This window comes from Lathamus discolor, chromosome 5 (genome assembly GCF_037157495.1).
Source record: "Lathamus discolor isolate bLatDis1 chromosome 5, bLatDis1.hap1, whole genome shotgun sequence".
NCBI lineage: Eukaryota > Metazoa > Chordata > Aves > Psittaciformes > Psittacidae > Lathamus > Lathamus discolor.
In genome coordinates this window covers 13,647,123-13,669,075 of record NC_088888.1, presented here as the reverse complement: position 1 = coordinate 13,669,075, position 21,953 = coordinate 13,647,123, and the positions used below count along the sequence as shown (strand labels likewise).

Sequence of the window (21,953 nt, the reverse complement as noted above, 5' to 3'; positions counted from 1 at the left end):
AGCAGCACACCCGCTTCTGCCCGATCCCTCTCGGGCCAGCGCCTGGCGCGCCCTCCCGGCGAGCCCCGACCCCGCCTGTGCCCGGCGCAGCACCACCCGCCACGGCTGCCACGGCGGGGGGAACGGCGGCGCCGGCAGATGCCACCCGCCCGCCCGCGTTTGCCGCTCCCGCCCGCACGACCCGGCGCTTCCTGCGGCGCGGGGCGGTGGAGCCTGGCCGGCGGGGCCGGGCCCAGCGCGGCGGGGCGGGGGCAGGGAGGACAAGGGGAGGGGAGAGACGGGGCAGGGAGCGTGGGGTAGCGGCGGCGGGAGGAGGAGTCGGTGTCTCCGCCGGATGCTGCGAGGTGGTGCCGTGGCCGCCGTGCGCTGCCGGCCGCTCACCTGAGCGGGCAGGAGGAGGAGGAGTCGGTGGTCGAGCTGCGCGAAGCCCGGCGGCGGCGAGGCGGGCGGGCGGGCGGGCGGGAGCGAGCGCAGAGGGTCGGCCGGGCGGGTGAGACCATGGCGCCGGGAGCCTAGCGGGGCCGGCAGCGCGGCAGGAGGCCCGCGTCCCGCCGTGTGCGCCCGGCTGCCGGCGGGAGCAGCCGGCGGCCTCCGCCGCGGCCTAAGGAGAGCGGGCGGCCTTCCTCTCAGCGCGCCGGGTGCGGCTCCACGGCCCACAAGATGTCCACTCGGACGCCGCTGCCCACCGTCAACGAGCGGGACACGGAGAACGTGAGTGCCGTGCCGGGCCTTACGCCTCCGCGCCCCTTCCCCCGCCCGACGCCCCCTCCGTAGCCGCCTCTCCCCGGCACCTGGCGGCGGCCCGGCCTTGCTTGTCCTGTCCTGCCGCCCAGGCCGGGTGCCCGGGGGGTGGGAGGGCCGCAGCCGTCCCCTCGCCTGGCGGGCCGGGCACTCCCCAGCGCCGGGCCGGCTCCGCCGCCTGCCCGCGCCTTAGGCTCCTCCATGCGGCGCTGCCGGGGCGGGTCCGGCGCGCTGGGATCCACGTCGCCCCAGCCCGACTGCGGCCCCGGGCCTCCGGCAGGGTCGGCGGGAGGTCGCCGTTCCACACCGAGACCGGACAACCTCTTCCAGGCGTTGTTGCGCTGGGCCGGGCTGCCCTTATATGTACTTTGCGGCTGTAAGCGCACACAGGCGATTTGCTTCGGTGCGTCGCCGGGGAGAGGCCTGTGGCCCCGCGGGCTGCATGCCGGGCTGCGCTGCCTTCACTCGTCCCCCACTCCGTGTACCCCTGCACCGGGGCCGGGGCGCCCGCTGGTGCGCTTCCTAACTGCCTGGCGCTCGGTCCTGTCTCGCCTTCTGAGATTCAACGGTACTTGTCCTTTGTTTGATTTGCACCTCGAAAGTGGTCCCCAGCATAGCTGTTGCTGTATTCCTTCCTCTGTTTTGCTTTGTGTTGCAGTTGAGAGAGGCTGTTGTCGTGTCCTTGGTACCTCCCGAGTTGATTGTTTGTATCTTCCTTTGTGCGCTGTTTAAACATATTTGCTCTCTTCCTCTGCTCCGCCCGGACTTGATGGAGCAGAAGCATAGTGTCGTGGTGGTCTTCCAGCAGAAAATAATCAGCCTTGGTTATGATAGGCAGTGTACCTGGGAAATCTTAAAATCCTGGACCATGTTTGGTCCTGTCCATTGATGGTGATTATTTAAATGGACAGTAGTATGGAAGGTCTGAAACTTCTGTCTTAGCAGAGGGGACCAATATTAAAGAGGTATGTTTGGAATGTGGGCTAGATACAGTTAGTTACATTCGAGAAGGTGCAAGAGGCATACAAAATTTGATGCATGCAGTCACACCCAACTTTGACTTGGGTAGAAAGTGATCAGTAAGAAATGAAGGAAGGTGGCCCGATGGGTTGAAATTGGTTGAAGAAGATGCTTGTTTGTATTGCATCAGTGTGTAGAAGTCGTGGCCCACAGTAGGAGCTAATAATATTTGTTACTGTACAAGCCAAAGCAGCAGTGTCTGCTGAAGGGGTTATTGAATTATATGAAGTGAAAAGTGAGAAGAGGGGTTGGAAGACAAAGGTAACAGAAATAAGGTAATATAGTTAAAGAAGTGAAACCCTAGCTTCCTGCCTTGTTATTATGAGCTTTTTAGTATCAGTTGCTCAGTGGAAGCTGAATTGACATAGCAATATCAGCCTGGTTACTAGTTAAAGCAAGTAAATGCATTTGGTCTGCCCTTACACTTCATGGACTGATGAGTCCTGTATTACTGTCAGAATGAAAGCAAGTCCTTGAGATTAAAATGAAAGTTTAGATTTAATTAAAAGACAAACTCTGGGTTTGAGACTCATGAGTCTCCGTTTCAATGTATATGGGAATGTAGATGAGAGAGAGATGACAGGAAGAAATATTCATGCATCTATCCAGTAATATAGTGCATAAGATTTGCAAGGTACATTTACACAAGGCAAATGGAAATCATTCGCAAATGCCATCAACTTCTATAGAATGAAAACTGCAATTAAAGTGAGTAGTTAATTTAGAAAATAATATGCTACATTTGAATATTCTGACACCTAGAGATGAGTAAGGAGTATTTTTTTACTGTTATTATTTCAGAGAGTGCATTATCAACCTCCCCCTTGCCCCCTAAACCAACAAACCAGGTTTGTACAGCATATCAACATACTCAGAATTGCACATTTGCTCCTGAAAATCTTGGTATAAGTCTGTAACCTAACACTAAGGAGTATAATCCTCCAGTGGCATAAACAGTAAAAAGCTGTTCAGGAGTAAGTTCCCAAATCTGCACAAAATAATTCAAATGCTGTTGTTAGTATAGCATCAGCTGGGGTTTGGAGCAGTGATATCAGGGAGGTTGTCACTTCTGCCCGTTAGGGAGCCTCAGGAATTCCTCTTTGCTACCCGTGATCTCCCTTACGTAAGACCTTTTGCTGAAGTGGCACTTGTGGGATGGAGGAGGAGGAGGAGGTCTGTTGCTGACTTCCCAAACAGCAGCATTCTGTGATTTAAAATGGATTCTGTCAGGCTGAGTTGAGACTCTTAATTTACTTTGCATGTGCTTCCTCCTGCTAATAAGCACTAATGGTCTAGAGAAGTGTTTATGCCAATGGGTCTTGATGCACAAAGTTTAGCTAGTAAGTGTCAGTGACTGAGGTGGTAAGAAGTTGCAGCTAAGGGGAGAAGTTACTGGAAAGAGTGAGCAGTTAAAGAGCAGCATAAGTATGAGTGGTTTTGACCTGGTAAATGACTTGATCTTTGTAGTGCATATTTCCAGTTCCTGAGTACATAATATTAGCAAACGTCTCACGAGTTCTGCAGCTAATGGTGATCTTCAGGAGATCTCCATCTTGTATGCATGGCCATCTCAGCAATGTAGCTCCATTGTGTGTCTCTCAAGGGACAGTCTGTATCTCTGTATCCTGAAGAGAGCTGATTGATGGTTCTGAGTACAAACCTACATGTATGTCCAGCTGTGGCTGGCACGTGGTGTGAGGCATGAAATCACAGGGAAATACCCTACTAGTGCCACCCCCTGTCTCTTGGCAGCTGCTTTTGGTGCTCTTTAAAGTAGAAAAGAAATAAAATGTCCATGTACGCTTTTCTCAGTGAGTATGTAAGCGTGTGCTCTTTCATTTGGAAAAAAGAAGATATAATAATTGGTTATAGCCCCTATCAGAAGAATATACATTCCTCGAGGAGTTATGGGAGTTCCTGGAAGGATGGGTGAAAACTGGGCATATTTCCATAATTCTTTGTGCCTTTTCTCCCACAGCACCCTCTGAAAATGGTCTAGAAAGCGATAAGATCGTGCAGCAGATTACTTTATAAGGTCTTATCAGAAAGCTGATGTCTAAGGTACAGGGACCATCAACAAGGGACAAGCAACAGGTGGAGGGAAGCAGTGAAACAATGTGTGTGGAACAGACAGGTCTGGTTACAGCAATTCACACCCTCTTTGTGTCTTTTCCTTTTTGCTATTATTTACATCTCTCGGTGCTATATTTAACTTCTTAAGCAGATGTCTGTCAATATTTTCATTCAGGAATGTTATTTCTCTTTCATGAAAGCTATGCTTAAAGAAACAAAATTGAGTATGAGTGTCAAACACTCCTATTGAATGGTTTATTGGGGAACTTGGGGAAATTAATGGGTGGAAGCAATATGACAAAGATTATTTTCATGCCTGTTACCAGATTTTATTTTTTCAAGACAGGGATAAGAGTAGTATTCAAAATACTAGTTTTCCTGGGTTTTGATTTTGCACAAGTAACTATTAACAGCTTTCTTTTGATACATTTTACTTAGGTTGTGGTAGGTAATGTTTCATTGCATTCAAACACTTGCTAGTTAGTGCTTTGGTTTAGTTTGGGTGAACAGAGCTTTCCATCCCTGCCTAAGCTGGAGGAGGAGAGGGACAGGCATCAGAAGGTTTGTGCTAGAGTAGCTTCTTTGTTTTCACTGAGTTCATACTCATTGAGGGAAGATGGGCTTTTATATTTTTGCCGTTTATATTGTGTTGGTTTGTATCGTCATTAAACTGGGGGATGGTTTTCCTGAATTAAGGCAGAAGAAAATATGTCAGTAATATATTCTCTTAAATGTTTTCTTGGGAGCTTTGTATAAGAAAAGACTCATTCAGTGGTCAGCTGTATACTATTTGCTTTAATAAAATTAATAAAAATGATAATGCTGTAGTCTTGCTTTTTCTGACGTGAGGCTCTCCGAGTCTACCATCAGAATACTTCTACAGTAAGTGCAACTTAATCTTTTGAAAGGTATTACTATTATTTGTGAAGGTATTATTAATTATTTGTGTGGCAGTGTCACAAATGTAGCTAAACTTTAAGGTATTATTTTGCTTTGTACTTTTCAGACACATAGAATTTGACTAATTGTGCTGCAGAGATCTTGCATGTCTCCAGCAGAAGAAGGAACAAACAAGGCAGGAGTGCCGGATGGTAACACTGGCCAGAGTCAAGGAGGAATGTGGGAATTGTGGTTTGCTTTAACTTAACCAGTGCCATATGAGAATGATGAAGAGATGTCATGGCAGAGGGATTTTTAAGGAAGGATAACACAGAGACCTATGCTTGTGTGATTTGCTTCATTATCATACAAATAATAATAATTTTGATATGTACACCCATTTTCAGGCTAGTGAGGGAAGGCTGATGTCTGATGCCATCCAAAGCTTTCTGACAGGGAGGCTGCATTTCAAAGAGGAAAATAACAAAATAGAGCAGGAGATTAAGACAATGGTCAGGTTGGGATAATAATGATTATACCAATTTCTTTCTTTTTCATTTTTGTTTTCCTCTTTTTCCCTTCTGGATTTGCTTTTGCACATTAAGAACACATGGTTTTGATTTGGACAGAGGGGGCGTGGGAGAAAGTATCTGACAAGAATTCTTTCGTTCAGTGCCTTAAGCAGAAGAATGGCCTAGTTTCCAAGCCTTATGGGTTCAAGAGTACAGCTGTATCTTTCTTATCCACAGGAGATGGGCTTTAGCAAAGTGGAGAATGCCTGTGTTTTTTTCTTTATAAGATTATTTTCTTTGGTCATAAATACACCATGAGGTCATAGGGGTTTTTGGAGTGGTAAGAACAGGGTATGTTCTCCTAATCTTATTTTGAAGGCTTGTGTTTTCTCTATGCAAACTTTTTTTTGTCATTTTGTTTGTCTCCATTCAAGTCTTGGGCGAGCTCTTATGTTGTAGGGAAAAACACGTTTAGCTAGAGCATTATGCGCAGAGACAGCAAGGTTCCTTTTGTCATGAATTACAGTATCCATTTTGAAGCCTTTGTGTGAATCTGAGAGTTGTGGGGCAGGTGATTTAGATGTTTAGTTTCATTTTCCTTTCATAAAGAGAAGTATTTTGGAACGAATGAGGGCAAAATGTAGCTTCACTGTTCAATGTTCTTTTTACGCATCATAAAAGAATATATAGTGTTAAAGTTCAGGATGAATTAATGCAGTTTGATTGTACTGCTTGTTTCATACTTCATGGGGTTTTTCAGGTTCACAGGTGAACATCAAGTTGGATTGTTTGTGGTTGGCATTCTGAAAACTGCACTTACATGGTCAGTGGAGTTAAACGCTGAACTAGAACAAAGAGATTATGTTCCATGAAGCCTTGTTCTCAGTGGGCTCTCTACTGTTACAGGGTCACGAGGACTTGCTGTTTATAATAGTATAGCTTTATTTTCAAACTCTGCACTTGAAATTTTCTAATCCTCACTAAAGGCAGGATTTTTTTCCTCCATGGCACCTGATTATATTTGTAAATTAGTGTTTCTACTGTAATTGTGGTAAGTTTTTATCATCGCAATTGCTGTTGTTCAGCAGACAGACCTCCTGCTAACTTCTAATTGATACCAGTAGTTTTAATACAGAAAAAGTAGTGATTTCATTTTTCTTTTAAGTGCAAGTACAGTGATTTCTATAAAATTACATTCTCCATCAGTGATTTGTATTTGCACTTGCAGAGGTTTTTTTCTTGTTCTCAGAATGTAGTATAGACCTAGCCTTAATATCTTATTCATGTTAAACACTTTTCCAGTAGAGCAGGTTCATTGACAAACTATCGTATAAGGAGAGATGATTTTACTATTAATGTGGAGCTAGAAAACACTGGTGCACCTAAAGCCCTAAGACAAATTTCTTATTAATTGGCCTACTAACAACTTGTGAGCTTGAGCTTTCCAAACATTGTGCTATTAGAAAGAAAGCACTTTAGCATTTCAGTTTAGATACTATCTTTTAGTAGCTTCAACCTGTCTTTTTAAATATACCTTCATGCTCTGTGCTGCCCTCCAGAATGAATATGCTACTTGTAAGTTGCTTAACTTACAAGTAGTAAGTTACTTGCATGACATGTTTCAAATTTAGCTTGTTTGTGTTCTGGTCATGACATGATCTGTTAGATTTTTTTTTTTTCTTGTTGGAAACACAATGCTTGCTTTTTGTGTGGGTGCTTTTTTGTTGTTGTTAGTTGTTTTTTTAGTCTTTCTGGAATTTCAGAATCACCAAACAACATTTTTTTTATGACTTCACCATTTTTTCTAGGTCTTCATTCTCAAATGTTTACTCACCTCTAGGTAGTGATAAATTAAGATTAAATGTTCTCCGCAGTCAAATGTTTCTGAAAACAGCTAAGAAAACAGGAAAACTTCATTGAAACATTCACATCATTCAGTATAATGAATTATAATGCAACTGAATCTGTTTTAATAATTAGTTGTTTCTCCGCATCGACTACCAAGCCTGTTTGTTAACATATTTCTACTTTTCTCACATTCAGAATTAATTCATAAGAGTGTATGTTCTTTCTTCTTACTGCTAAACTGAGCTTTAAATTGGGCCAGTTGAATTTCAGCTAAGAGAGACTGTTTCTCCTTTTTTGTTTTTGTTTTTCTGTGAATAACGTAGTGAAACAGTAAAATCAAAGGGTTGCTGAGATCTGAAGGACAGTTTAAGACTTCATAGCTGTACATGATGATGCAGCTTAGACAGTTTTGCTGAGCGTCCTATTGAATCTAACATTAAAAATCCAAGAGGATAAGATGGTCCTTGTTCTTAAGGCAGTTTTCCAGGTGCTTGTTTCATCTTATATTTTTTCTGAGTAGTGACCAGCACACTATAGCTATCATAGTAAAATAGTGTAAAACAGAAGCATTGGAAAGTACTCTCTGAGCTTATTATAATCCTGCATCTTTTGGGGCTAAGATAGCAGCTGTAAAAAAAGTTCAGTTGTTTGGGTTTGTTTGGGATTTTTTTCAGATGTTAGGGATTTCTGTATGCTTTTAAGGAAAACACCAACTTATGCAGAAAGACGTATGTTCACAGTTGTAGTAGGGCATCTGCACAGTTAAATTCATCTGGGCTACAATTAACCTTTAAAGCAGTGAACTGGACGTGCTCATAGAGCAGTACTATGGCATAGGCTGCAGTGATTGATCAGCAGAGTGTATTTATGTAAAACCCAAAAGTGCAGGTTCTCTGTGTGTCTATATAGAATGGAAGATCATTATGTTATTTGAAAATTCTCTGTCTTATCAACACAGCTGATAGACAGTCACTTTACATCACTTAAATCATTGTGGAAGGTAGACTGTCTTCTGCTGGAATGAATGCATTGCATTGTTTCTAAGTTCTCATATTCTGTGTTTGTTGTGTATGGATGCATGAAAATAATTTTCCTTCTTTTATCTTGCTGTTCCTGTTTGTGGGACACTTTAGGTGTAGGCTGTGAGTGTCACCTTGAGAGGTGGTCTGCACTCCACTTGTTTAGTTAGCATTAGCATGACTTAAGATCAAGATGACTTTTGTAAAGACTCCTGAGATTTAAGTGCTCAGAAGCAAGGACTCATGGCTCTTTGTCTGCAAACTATTTCAAGTTTGCAACATTTTATAAAAATGGAAGACATGTTACCAAAACCTACATTCATAATAGAGTAATATAATGTGGGGTTTGGAGAAAAAAAGATTATTTTTCTTCACACTTGCAGTCTTCAAAAGACTGGCAATATCAGAAAGAGGATTCTTAGTTACAGTAAGCTTTAGCCAGTTTCGTTCTTGTAATTTCCAAGCTGCATACCAAATCTAAAGAAGCACTTGCAAAAAAAAACCAACAATCCTAGAAGAGCAGTAAAACATTCTTTAAATTGTTCAGTCATTTTGAATACCTGGTGAGTGTAATCCCTGATAGGTGTTCATAGTCCTAATGATTTCTCAGGTAAGGATTGATAAACATAGCTAATTTATGCTGAGGAGAGGATAAAACACATTCATGACTTCACATCAGTGTCTGCCTTGTTCACCGTGACCCTAGTAGAGTAATAACCTTGTTTTATGTTTAAACATGTGGCCTGTAGAATTCACAGAAGTAGGAGAATGTTAATCAGACCAGAGAATGATACCCAAACTTATATATTTGAATTTGATAAGAACCTTTGTCCTGTTGTGTTGCACAGTGTGTTTTAAACATACATAACTGCAATGTGGATAGCTTGAATAATAAGACAAAAGTTTATTTCACCTCTGATGAAAGCACTTGTGTAGTAAGTACGTTGATGTTCACATAGCTGAACATGCAGAGCTACTGGATAGCCCATGGCAGTCTTTTGCAAGAACAGATAATGATAATATTACTGGTGACAAAGTCTAATTGGTTTTGTATTATAAAGTAATAGTAGCACATGATAACTTTTAAAATCTTAAGGATAGACAAAATTAGGCAAGGTTGTTAGACAGAAGTGATATCTTTCATTAGCCAGGTGTGGTTGGAGAAAATAGATTAGATTTGGATAGATTAGGCTCTAGCAGAGCTTGTTGTAAAGGCTTCTGCCCAAGGCTAACCTTGTGGTAAAACCTGTAGTGCCTCTGCTCTGCTGTACTTCTGGAGGAGGACCCATGCCTTACTCATGGTGCAGTAAAACACGCAGCTTCTTGTAAGTGGAGACCCAGCCTTAATTACTATGATAGAGTGCTATTTTCAGCTCTCTTGGAAGCTTTTCTCCTGACTTTCTCCTGTCCCCACTGTGGGTTTTTATCTTTTCCATCTCAACCCAATACTTAAGAAGAAAGTAGAAGAAAAATAAAGTAAAACATCTTCTACTTGTCTCCAAGCACTCCCCTTTTTCAGAGGGGAAGTGGTCATTTATTTTTAATCTTAAGAAAAAATGGTCTGTGATGATCTTTATTTAGCCCTTGAATATTTGACTAATTTCATTTTAAACCTGGTGATAGTCTGTAACCTGCCCTCACAGCAGCTTATTCCTTACATACTTCCCAATATCTGTCTCTTTGAGGTTCCATTTAACAATGTTCAGTAAGTTGCTGGCCATTTAATACGCCTAATTTCCTATCTTATCACACCCTTGCCCCCATCACCTTGTTTTCTCTCACATTTTGCTTGCTAATGTGCTTTTGTGCTTGATCTGGGGAACTTGTTGCCAACTTACTTACACTTCTCACTCTTTCTGGGATCTTTTCCAGTTTTGCTCATTTAATGACGTAAGCAAAACCAATACAAAGCTTTACTAAAACTACATAGCTGTTGCTCCTGCTTATCCTTCAAGTCATATTCTTCTGTATGAATCCCAAGGAGCATTTTAGTATGGGAATAATGTGAACTCGGACTGAAGAAATGCTTCACTATGGGTGGGTTGGTGGGAGTTGTTTCTGGTTCTGGGGCTCTTATTGAAATTACTAGCAAAAAGGATTACTACAACTTTAAATACTCACCAGTCAGATTACATTTTCCTCACTCTGCATTGCCTTCCCTCCCCCCCAGTAAAGTTACTGTGCTTTCTTCTCTCAGATAACAACAGAGAGTAAGCAAAGCTTTATAATGATTACTTAGAAAGAACATGCAATTTTATAATATTTGTACAGAGATAATTTCTTCATAAACTCAGATACATGAGAAATGTAATGTGTGAGAATTGCTGAGTTAGGGAAGCAAAGTGTAGGGCATACTGCAGTATGTGTAGCAGCAGTGTAAATTACTTGTGCTTAAAGAGTAAATATCTGGAATTCCTTTTCAAGAGTGCATGTTTGGCTTCAGTTGTATATAAGTACCTTTCTAATTCTTAGATGTTTCTGTCATTACTTAAAATAAGCAGAGGCACAGCTCAAAAATTCAGAGAATCTCATGCATTAAGAAAGGTCTGATTTCTGCCTTCTTACCTTAGCTTGTTAAATGCTATGTTGAGCTCTTACAGAGGATATGGTTGTTTTCTATAAATGCATTACACATGTAATGTATTTACTTGTATCTCTCTTCCAGATAATATTATTGATTGAAGGTAATAGAATTGTTTAAAGCATTTGGGGTTTTTATTTGGTAATTTTTCCAGCAGTAATCAGAATTCTTCCCCCTTGCAATTATTACAGCAAGAACTGTGTAGCAGAGAATGTCATTACTTGGTGAAGGACTAAAGTAGTATTTTCTCCTTAAGATTAGACTCTATGAAGAATAACAATTGTAATCTTTCAATACAATGAGGTGTATACAGGAAATGTTAATACTACTGCCTCTGAGTAGTCTTTACCAGGCATACCTGTGTATAAGAGCTTTTCAGATTTGCTTTTCTTAATTTGATATTAATTTAACAAAGGTAGCTGCTTTTTAAAGTTCTTTCTTGCAGTGATGGATGTAAGATGCACATGAACAAAGAAAATTTATGAAAGCAGTTCACAATGAAACTCTTGCTCCATCTACTGCATAGTCCAGAGAAATCTTACCTACATGAAGCTGGTATGAGTGATAAGGGTTGATGTAATACAGATGCTGGAATTAGTCAGTGGAAGACATAATTACTAGAGGATGTATGCCTGCAGTAGTGTTCCTAAACAGGCAAAGGGAAATCTAATCCTCAAGCTCTGTAAAGCAAAGCAGACTGATAAACTGCATTTAGAGGTCTTTCTTTATTTTAAGAAAGCTATTCTTGCTTATCCTATGATTGCAGAAGGATAATGCTCATATCAAAATAAAATTGGATGTTTTCTAAATGCTACAAGAGAAAACCTTGATTATTATTATTACAATTTCTGTCATTGTTGGGTGGTTGGTTGGTTGGGGGGGGGTTGTGTGACCTTTTGTAAAACTTTATATTTTGGTATTGTGCGCAAGCTTTTTCACATTAAATTAATATTTATTTACACATTAAATCCATTTCTTAGTGGTGTGTAATATTTTGTTTAAATAGAATTGCTTTCAAAGGCAGTGGTGTCAAGCCTTCTTGGACTAGCAGGGAAGTAAAAGTATTAGAAAATTAATAGATTTTGTTAGCTGCTTGGTGAAACAAGAAACAAAAAAGATGCAATAGCTTTTATATGCTGGGATTGGAAGGGTTCTAGTAAGTTTGGTAAATTAAGGAAGAAAATTACAGCTGGAGTTCCCAGTGAGGCTGTGACAATTCAGGAATCACAACAGTTGCAGAAGGGGATATGTGATTATCTCCCCTACAGTGCTGTGGCTTTCCTCATCTCTTAAGAGGCAAGGAGCTTCTTAGGGCAATGGGTGGGGGAAAGACAGGCTAATGGTGGAGAGAACATAACATTGCTGTCTGACCCTAAGACTTGGAATAAATCGATAATATCCATTTGAAATCTGTATAAGGATGACTTTTCTGTAAGTTTTTCTGGATGGATTCCCAGTTGCTCGTAGGGAGATTGATAGTCCCTATCACCTGCTGACAGTGTCCCATGATTTCTGTAATTTCCTCACTCTCACTCCCTTTAGGCTAAATGAAATTAATTCCTGTTTTAATATGAGATAGCGACTGATTAGGTAAACCACCACAGTTGGGGATTTCCAGACTGTAAGGCTTGTTGCTGTATTGATGTCTAGTTCACGACGGAACCAAGAGTTGCCACTGGTAATAGTGGGCACTGTTGCTGCTACAGGTTATTTGATGTAGATCACCATCTAGTTAAAGAAGTCTAGAAGTGCCTGACTTTGACAGCTTGCAGTCTAAAGGCCATAGCTGGGGATCTGGGATTCCTTACCCACTGACTGTCAAGGGCGCGAGAGAAAAAGATTCTTTGGCTTGTATCCTTAAGTTTCACATAAATATATGTATGTATATATATGTATTACTTCTTCCACATTTTCTTACGTTTTTACTTTAATAGGCTGGGTAAATCCAGCTTCTGTTGTTTTTAATATTTTCTTTGCATCCTGTGATGTTTTTTCTTTCCCTTCTGTTGCTGACTTATGTAACGTGGGCTGTTTAATTTACGTTCATTCTTTTTCTTGTGCTTGGCTTTTACATCTCAGCTATAATCACACCTGAGTTCTGTTTACAGTTTGAATTCAATACACTGACAGGTATCTCCAGTATATGTGTGATTGTCAGTATTCATTACCTACCATATTACTTTTTCTGCCACTTTAAAGCATATAAAGAAATACGTTCTTTTTTTATTAGATGTATTAATGCAAAGTCTGTGAGGAATACTGCTGCTGTTTGCTTTTTCTTCTCCTTCTTCAGTTTGGCTTCCTAGTTGCATATATTTTTAAAGTGCTAGATTATGGTAGTTTATGATCATAAATAATTGAAGCCCAAAAGTTAAAATAGGTGGTTGCATGAGTTGAGAAACAAGGGTCCTCGAGGAGATTGAGCTCTGCATAGAGCATACTCTTTGATCATAAGATATGAGCTGGTCCAAGGGACATGCAGTGTTTGCGCAGCTTAAAGTTAAGCATAAATCTGTGCAAGGCTGGGGAATACATTTGCTAAGTTGAAATGTGGTGTAGCATTATCCGCATAAAGGTAAATAGTTATTACAGCCCTACTGAGGACATTTTATTTGGTCTGTTAATTAACACATGGAAAACAGGGCAGAGAGCACTCGGCAAAAGACTCTTCGTTTTGCTTTGCGTTTTTCATTTGCGTTCACAGTGTCCTACTACACCAGCTGGCTTGGATACATCATCATAATCTGCCTCTGTGTGTAAAACACGGTTGATACTTTCAGAACACCAGCTAAGTTTAGTGATGTCCTTATAACCTTACCTGCAGCTCCTACCATGAGATCAGACTCTGCCAGACTGTTCTGGATAAAGAAAAACATTTTAAGTGAATGCTGCTTGAGTGCAGGCTCATTGCTACAGGTGTCCTACGCTGTCAAAGGTGCTTCCTCCTCTTAGGAAAGTGGCCAACATGCATGTTACTACTCAAAGTCAACCTTTGTATCAATGCTTATGAAAAGTAATGTCTGCAGAATGCTGCGTCTGATGGTATCCTGGCTTAAATGTTAAAACTGCATCTCCTTGGCAAATGTGCTCCAGTAAACACTCTGCACTTCTAAGGCAAGATTTGTTAATGAAATTAGAAGGCCTTGCTGCAGATACATTTATCAGAAAATGTTATGAAGCCTTAAAGTTGAAGAAAGTAGGCTACTATGCTTTAGTGCAAGAGGCCATGAAGGTGCTGTCCAGGTTAGGAGGGATTCCCTGCCACTCCCTGAGGACTGCAGCTGCTGTGGGAGGGCAGGAGATAGGCCCTGTGAATCTGCTGTAGGTCTGTGCAATTTTTCCTTCTTCTAATTCTCAAAATTGACTGGTTGCCCATTGTATTGTAGGAAGGGAAATATTAGATGAATCTCCATACCCCTTAGATTAGACTTCCAAGATCCCAAGATACATGTCAAAAGAATATTGGAAAATCCTGCTGAATACAGGTAATACTGGTAACTTGATTTGAAATGTGACTTGACGTGATCCTCAAGCATCCCAGAGTCCTGTGGTGCCCTATAATTTCTTTTCTGGGACACATGTGCTTCAATTAGTATGTATTGCTATCAGGTTGGATATTTTAATTGGTCATCTCATCACTTTTTAGAAGCAGGCTTTACTTCAGAAAGTTAATAAGACCTTGAGGTCAAATAGTCTTCAAGTAAGATGGTGATCTGTCTTGATAGATTCATCATTGGATCCATTGGATGAATCCAGTAATGGGGATGCTAAGGCTTCTGAAGTGCTGCTAAAAGAGTAACTTTTCTATGTAGCATAAATGTTAAGGGTGCTTTGCCTATTCATGTCACTTCTTTAAGCTCAGGTTACATGCTTCTCCGTCTCACACACCAAGTGCAGGGAAACAACACAAATAAGCAGATCTGCTTATTTGTTTGTGGGATTTTTTTTCTTTTTTTTTTTTTTTTAGTTGGTTTGCTTTGGAGGTTTTGTTTGCCTGTTTTTTTCTTTTTTATTTGTTTGTTTTGTTTGTTGTTGTTGTTTTGTTTTTTTTTTTTTATCTTGTTTTGCAATGGGAATAAGTATCTCCCAGCTGCAGTTTCACCACTGCTGTTAACATGGAGCTGATATGGCCCCCTCTTCCCAGTGATGGATGTTCCCCTTCTTTGCACCTGCACTGATGCTTGGGATGCTGGGGGTACATGTACTTGAGGAGCTGGTGGTTCCCCTGGCAGGAGAGTTGCTGGGTTTTGCCTGATGTGGCTTCCTGTGTTGGCTCTCTGTCCTGCTGCCCCAGTGATAATGTGGTTGTGACTGGGTGCAGGCATGTAAACAGTGTTGGATCAGCTTTAGCAGCCATTATGCCACATGTGGACACTTCCAGAGTTGTTTTAGGTATGCTGTGGGCAAGGAAGAAATTCAGGTTTCATAAACTTGGAGAGAAAGAATGAATTGGGGTTCAGAGCCTGGTCCCAATTAGCTGCTGTATGCTTTCCTTCTGTGGAAGAAAACCCCTCATCTGGCCCAGAAGATGGGTCGTTTGATCCTGAGTGTCAGAGACAATTAGGTCTCTAATGTAGTCACTCTTCTGAAATAAACCTTGCCTCTTGCTGCTGTTCTCATCTGGAGGAAAGCCTCAGGTTTCCAAACTGTAGTCTCCAGGCTGCATAAACAGCCCTTTTGCCTCAGTTTTGAAGTTTGATATTAAACCAGTTTCCACTTCTTGTACTACTGCAAGTGTTTGGGAAGCTCCATGTGCTTGATGTGATCCTGAACCATAAGTTGTTTTGTGTCTCTCTTCTCCTTTCATCAGGCCAGTTGAAAAATGAACTGGCTGCATCAGTTATAAGTTCAATAAAAACTCCTGCCAGTTTCCTTTGCCAGAAGTTTCGCTTTCTGGGTGTGTTCCTGTTCTTGTTTGGTTGGTTCTGTTAACAATCAACATCAGCATTTCATTGTCTTTTTGTTTTACTGAGGGGTTTTGATCAAACTGTGAGTGCCGTGACATTCAGCAACAGTGCCCCATAGCTGCCTGCATCTCTGGGTGCAGGGTTAAACTGATCACATCCTGAGGAAAGTGCAAGAAATGTAGAAAGAACTCTGTCTGCATGAAGGGTCTTTCTCTGTTTAAATGTGTCCAGGACACTGCAGCAGGAATTGCCTTTCTCCTTCCTTCCCCTTCCCATAAGTGCTTTTTTTCAGAAACATGAGTTGTGTTAGATTTCATAGGTGAGAGACATTAACTGTTTTCCTTTGACAAGATAGGAAATATGTACTCTTTTGCTTGATGGGGCTCACTGTAGCTTCTAGTACTACACCAAATTACAAATAAAAATGAGGAAACATAAGAGGATTTCAGGAAAAAACTCTCTTGCCCCCACTTCCCTGGGTTCTACCTGTGGTTTACAGCAGTAGCTTTTAGCTGGCTTGTCTTTAATTCTCACTGGGGCGCCGGGGAGGGCTCAGTTTTGCCATAGCAATTAATGGAGATGATATGGGCCGACTGTCCTGAATTAGCCCTGGAAAATGTTTGTGTGTTTGGGATGAGTCAGGAAGGAAAGTGCCAGGTTGGAATAACTGTGCCAGTTCTCAGTGAAGCGGAACAAAAGCAGGAAGGTCCTGTTCTGCTGCACCTGCACGCCTGGCTGGGCCCAGGGCTTCAGGCCTGGGGAGAGGAGGAAGCATGTTGACAGAGTGCAGGTTACAAGACCTGATTTAATGCTGTGAAGGTATTTGTTGTTCTGAAGTGTTTTGGCTGACTTCTCAGGGGAGGACCAGTGCAATTATTATGTTTTAATCCTTTAAATAAAAAGAGTCTGTGACTCCATGTAACAATGAACTCCACCCTTCCATATGATGTCACTGCCATGTTAAAAAAGAAAAGAAACTGGGAGCAAGCTTACTATACCATGAGCAGGATTTATGACAAGTTGGTGTCACCATATGAAGATTACAAGTATTCTGAAGAACCTTGTGTATGAACTTTTGAAACTCAGCTGTGTGTGGCACTGCACTGGTCATGGGCTCTGTTTTCTATCATAGATTGCTGCAAGTATGGAGCTGTAAACATCACATCCTGTGTATTTTGTGATTAGAAAAACAATTCTGTCTCTAAGTTGGCAAACTTATTTCTGCTATGTCTCACAAAGCTCTGTTGAGCACTTAAAAGCAAACAAACAAAAAACCCCAAACAAAACAAAAAACCCCACCAAAACTTGTAAGGGGCTTAGGAACCATAGTAACAAGCACAGGATAAGATTTATTCAATGCTCAGCATAACTTTAGCTGTCACCAACATATGTATGCTTTTAAAAGGCATCTTTGTTGTAAATTGACATTAAGGGATTGTATTTCACCTTGCAATAGAAATGGTTCCCTATTAGCTTTGAAGTTGTTTTTTTGGAATACAGAAGATTACAATTGGGAAGAAGAGAAAGGAATAGAAAAAAAAAAAGAGCAAGGGGAAGTTACTGTGTTTAGTATCTCACTTGATACTATCTATTGAACTCCATGCTTATAGTTTGGATTTTTTAAGTTTTATATAATGGCTTTCAGAGTTACAGGATCAGTTAATGAAATGTTCCCATATGCTTGACTGAGGCCAGCTGTATTCAAAATCATTGTTTCTTATTGCTGACAGGTTCAAGCTCTTTTAAAAGTCTATGGCTGGAATTCCTACATATTATGTAAATCTGATATAAACTGAAAGATGCACATGTATGTGTTTGATTGGTTTTTTTGGGGGGTTTTTTGTGGGTTTGTTTGTTTGTTTGTTTGTTTGTTTTTTGCACTTCTGGAAAGCCTCTGTGAGCAGGCTCAAACTGTGGCTACGAGTTCCAGACAAATGTCCCAGTATTGTCCAATTCTCTTCTGTTTCTGCCATTTATTGACCTTGGTATCTGATTTAAAAATCTATATATTTATATAGATCTCACTGTGTGTGTGTTTCTTGGGTTTTTCTGAGCAGAGTCCTGCGTATAATCCTGTTGCAGTGGAGTAGGTTGATTGCTTTGGGTTCGGGATTTATTTTTCTGAATGACAAAGTTTCTCTCATGCATTCCCAATCTAGTATACATTTCATAATTTCTTATCAACAATTAAAAGAATCAGGATGTATACATTCAGTCTTAATTGTTCCCCCACAGCACTTTTTCATATGTCTGAGATACAAAAAATCAGAGTAGATAATGCTCTATTAGTGTTCTGGTTGAGATCAGAGGTGCTTTAGTAATTGTAGTGTGATGCAGCAGGTACATGTGGCCAGAATGAGCTGTGGTTTTGTGCAGATGGGAGGTTTACCTGGAAGAGGGGTGAATCCCCTTCTGCAAAGGCTGATAGATCAGGTAGTATCATCTTGTGCAGTTCAGAGTTGCACTACGCTTCATACCCTGTAAATCTGGACCTCTGAGTGCTCTTGATGTATGATGTAGAACAAGCTGATGTGAATGTTTCTGTTAGTTTCTACATTGAGGTTCACCAAGATCTTTCTTCTAGTTTACTTTTAGTTTGATCGTTAGGTTAAGAAAAGACTTGCTTGTGGTGGTTTGCTAGAAGCAAGAGAGCAAGCAGTTGCAGAGGGCAAGCAGTTTAAACATGAACACATCCAGGACTTTACTTCTCTTTCTCCCCTTTCCTTCCCCTGTATTCTGAATCAAAGCCATTGCAGATGAGAGCTGTTTAGAAAGACAGTCTTCTAAAGCTGTCAGACTCCCTCTGTCTGGCATAGCTATTTTGATTACCTTGCAGGATATGACAGCTGTTACAAATGCTCGTGTGTATTGCACATGCTTGAAAATGTTGGGAGTAATGAATATAAAAATTGCCTGGAAGAAATTTAAGTTCAGAACAGGGGATAATAAAGGAAGTGTGGTGATGTGCCTTTTCTAGCGCAGTGTGTGCATACTTTGGACTGACTATACCAAGGAATTTGCCTTGCAGTAATTCAAGAAAGGGAAAATTCAGGGCAAAGATGTTTGTTTAATCAAGTGTGGTGTATTTGCAGGCAGATTGACGTGTAGAAGTTACCTATTACTCAGAAAGGCTATAGAGGCCATCAGTTTTACTTGATTGAGAAGGACTGTGGTTTGGTGGCCAGAATAGTTTCGGGGGCATTTTAAGAATAAGCTGTAAGAGCAGTTTATATATTTGGTGATGTAAGTTTAATTATGGTGTATAATCTGTGAGAATACTACTCCAGTGGCAAGCTGAGCGTCTAAAGGACGCTGAATAAGCAGAGTAATGGAGTACATACTTTGTATCTACTTGGTGGGGTTAGTTCCTTGGTGCTTCCTCAGAGGTAATGTGTCTGGGCATCGGGTCATCTTGCTTTGGAAAAGCTGCCTTGGGTAAACACGGAAAATGATAGCTTTGAGCCTTGGGGAAGCAGTGGATCAAGTTAACTCTTGCAATTTTAGTACCTTTGGCTTTGTTATAACTCTTAATGGAATGTGTCAGAAACAAACCTAGTTAGGCATAATAAGTGTTAATTGAGCTCTTTTCAGTAGCAATCTTAAGTTGAATGCTAAAGTTACTTTTCTGAGGTGTCAGAAAAGGTGGTGGATTCTGGTTTGTGTGGGTTTTTCCTGTTGTATTGTTTTTTGTTTTTTAAATACCTGATTAATATGCAGAATACTAAATGGCTGTTCTAATACACCCTTTCAACTCTAAACATTTGTTACTGCTGCACCTTTATTGTTTAAAATTACATTTTATATTAAGAAACATAATTTTTTGTACTGATTTCCAGACATTTTATTTAACACTGGCATAAACTGAACATACAGCGGTGGTGTATATGATGTACTAGTAAGGTAGTGTTTTCCACTAAAAAAAGATAGGAAAATATCAGAATCTGTAACTAAAATCCCATGTGGTTAGCTGGAATTGTTTGAGATGACAGTGAGCTCCAGGGAGAGCAGTGGTTTTTTACAGCCTGCTTTTTTCCAGCACCCTGTAAAACTTCTCAGATTTTAGAGATTGTTCTTCTGCAATGGCGTAATCAAATAGCCACATAGTAGCTGATGCATAATGAATGAACCTATTGTAATGGACCAGAAAGATCTTTAAACTATGCAGTCTGTCTTTCTAGACAATGTGGATATTACGTGCTTCTGTGGAATTCAGCTTTAGCATTGTTTGGAAATTGTCTCTGAGATACCATTATTTGACTGACCTTTGTTGTTGTTTTCCAGCATCTTAACCTTGATATGTTTCAATGTTGTTGAATGCTTATTTCTAGAAGTTGCTGAGATTCTAGTTCAGATTCCTCTGTACTTTCCAACAATAGCAAGCTGTTGATGTGCAAAAGAAGGCCGATTGCAAGACTTAAGAAGAATAATTTGAATTTCATGCAGTTCTGTTCAAATTCAGAAGTTTGTGAGCACTATATATGTATATAAACTAAGAAACTTGACCTTTTTAATGCATGTTTTCTGTCATCCTTGGGCATAGCTGAGGAGAATGGTTGACTCTGAAGATAACCTTAGAGAGAATAATTAAGAAACTGTCCAGAGGGGCTTAGTTTTTCTGTCACAGGAAGGCCAAAGTCATCATGACCATGAACTTTGTTACTTTCCCCACAAACACACACTTCGGATTTGTGTCTGCATTATATTGTCATTTATGCTTTCAATAACAATAGCTATAGCTGCTTTCCTTGTTAAATCTGCATTAAAATTATCTCTTCTGTGAAGCCACCGTATGCTTTGTGTGTGGCACTGGTTTTGCTTGGCTATCCAACTGTTTATCTAAAAGATCCCTTCGAGCTGGAAGTAGGCTAATCCTGTGAAGCATATGAAATTGGCAGTTGATATTGGGGTTTCCAGTGCTTCTGGTAGGCATTGTAATTCAAGTAGTGAAAACCTAATTGTGTGCATAAACAGGCTCAAAGACTTCCAAAACTTGCTTTTGTAGCATAGTACTTTAGCTCTGGACGGGGTTCTAGGTACAACTGTAATATTCATTATTGGCGCCATATAAATACTGTTCTGGTGGGTGTTGTGGGATCACAGACTGGTTTGGGTTGGGAGGGACATTAAAGCTCATCCAGTTCCAACCCTGTGCCACGGGCACGGGCACCTTCCACTAGACCAGGTTGCTCCAAGCCCCATCCGACCTGGCCCTGAACACTACCAGGGATGGGGCAGCCACAGCTTCTCTGGGCAGCCACAGCTTCTCTGGGCAACCTGTGTCAGTGCCTCAGCACCCTCATAGTGGAGAACTTCTTAATGTCTAATCTAAATCTCACATAAATTTCTTAGGCAATATTTTTGGGGGCTGTGGTTTATCATATGTGCAATTAATGTTGAAGTAATATTTCAAAGCCTCTTTGCCTGGCTCTGTCCTTCTGATCCTCTCTTTCCAAGACCAGAAAAAGTATTTTAATTATGTGCTTCTAAAGTATAAATGTTACTGCTAGTGTGTTACTTCATGGTTGAATAAATTTGTCTGATACAGAGAATCTAAACGTGCCTGACTTGCTTGGTTCTGGGGTATCTTATAAAACAGTTTAGCAGTGGGATAAAGTAGTATTTTGCAGAGAGAGTCTGGTAATGAAAAGACAAAGAGAGAATTATCTTTAGGACCATTCTCCTGGCTGTAGTGAATAATTAATAATGCTTTAGGTGATGTGAGCAGAGCTGTGCTACATTTGGGAAGAAGATTCTGGTTGTGGTATAGTTGTTTTTTCCGGTTCTGTGGCAGCTGTTTGCTAGTTTGCCCAGTTCTGCTAGTGCTTATGACCTGAAATAGTCCCCCTGAGCCAAGTGGAATTATCTGTGAGCCATGGTGTTTACAGGAGGGGATTGACTTTAGTGTATACTGAAAACACACTGGAGCCAGAAGCATTCTTTACATTTTGCTTGTAGAAGAAAATGATTATTTGCATAAGGAATGATGGGTGAAATCTGCATAGACCCACATTAGATTTGGTATTGGTAGAAACCAAGTAAAGCCTCCCACTGCCTTCTGACTCTGCTTTCAACTTAATGTCAAAGATCTAGAAACCTTTGGTCTGTAAAGAAAGTCTCAGAGCTCTAAAGGTACAGGTTCCCACTTTTTGACTGAAGCAGTGAATAATGGGAAAATATTGAGGTGTATTTTGAGTTTTGTTGATGCTTTATGCTTAGCAGGAGCTGGGTGAGCTAGGAGTAATCATGCTTTTCTGTTGTTGAAACCTGAAGGCATGTTGTTGTTGAAACCTAAAAACTGGTCTGCAAAGGCATTGTTTCTACCTACAGTATTTGCCTGCCTTAAAATCCTTACCTTAAGAGAGCAGAGGCTGAA

The 21,953-nt window shown here is 40.9% G+C and overlaps 1 protein-coding gene across 9 annotated transcripts in view; it reads left to right on the top strand.

Moving 5' to 3' along the window:
* Window positions 1–448: 448 nt before the first annotated feature.
* Window positions 449–21,953, top strand: part of MARK1 (microtubule affinity regulating kinase 1) — a 59,612-nt gene continuing 38,107 nt past the window's right edge. For all 9 annotated transcript variants that reach the window (XM_065679840.1, XM_065679838.1, XM_065679837.1 and 6 more), the window contains exon 1: window positions 449–711. In XM_065679840.1, coding sequence (XP_065535912.1) covers window positions 661–711 — 51 coding nt within the window. In that variant the 5' untranslated portion in view covers window positions 449–660. The remainder of the gene's footprint in view (window positions 712–21,953) is intronic.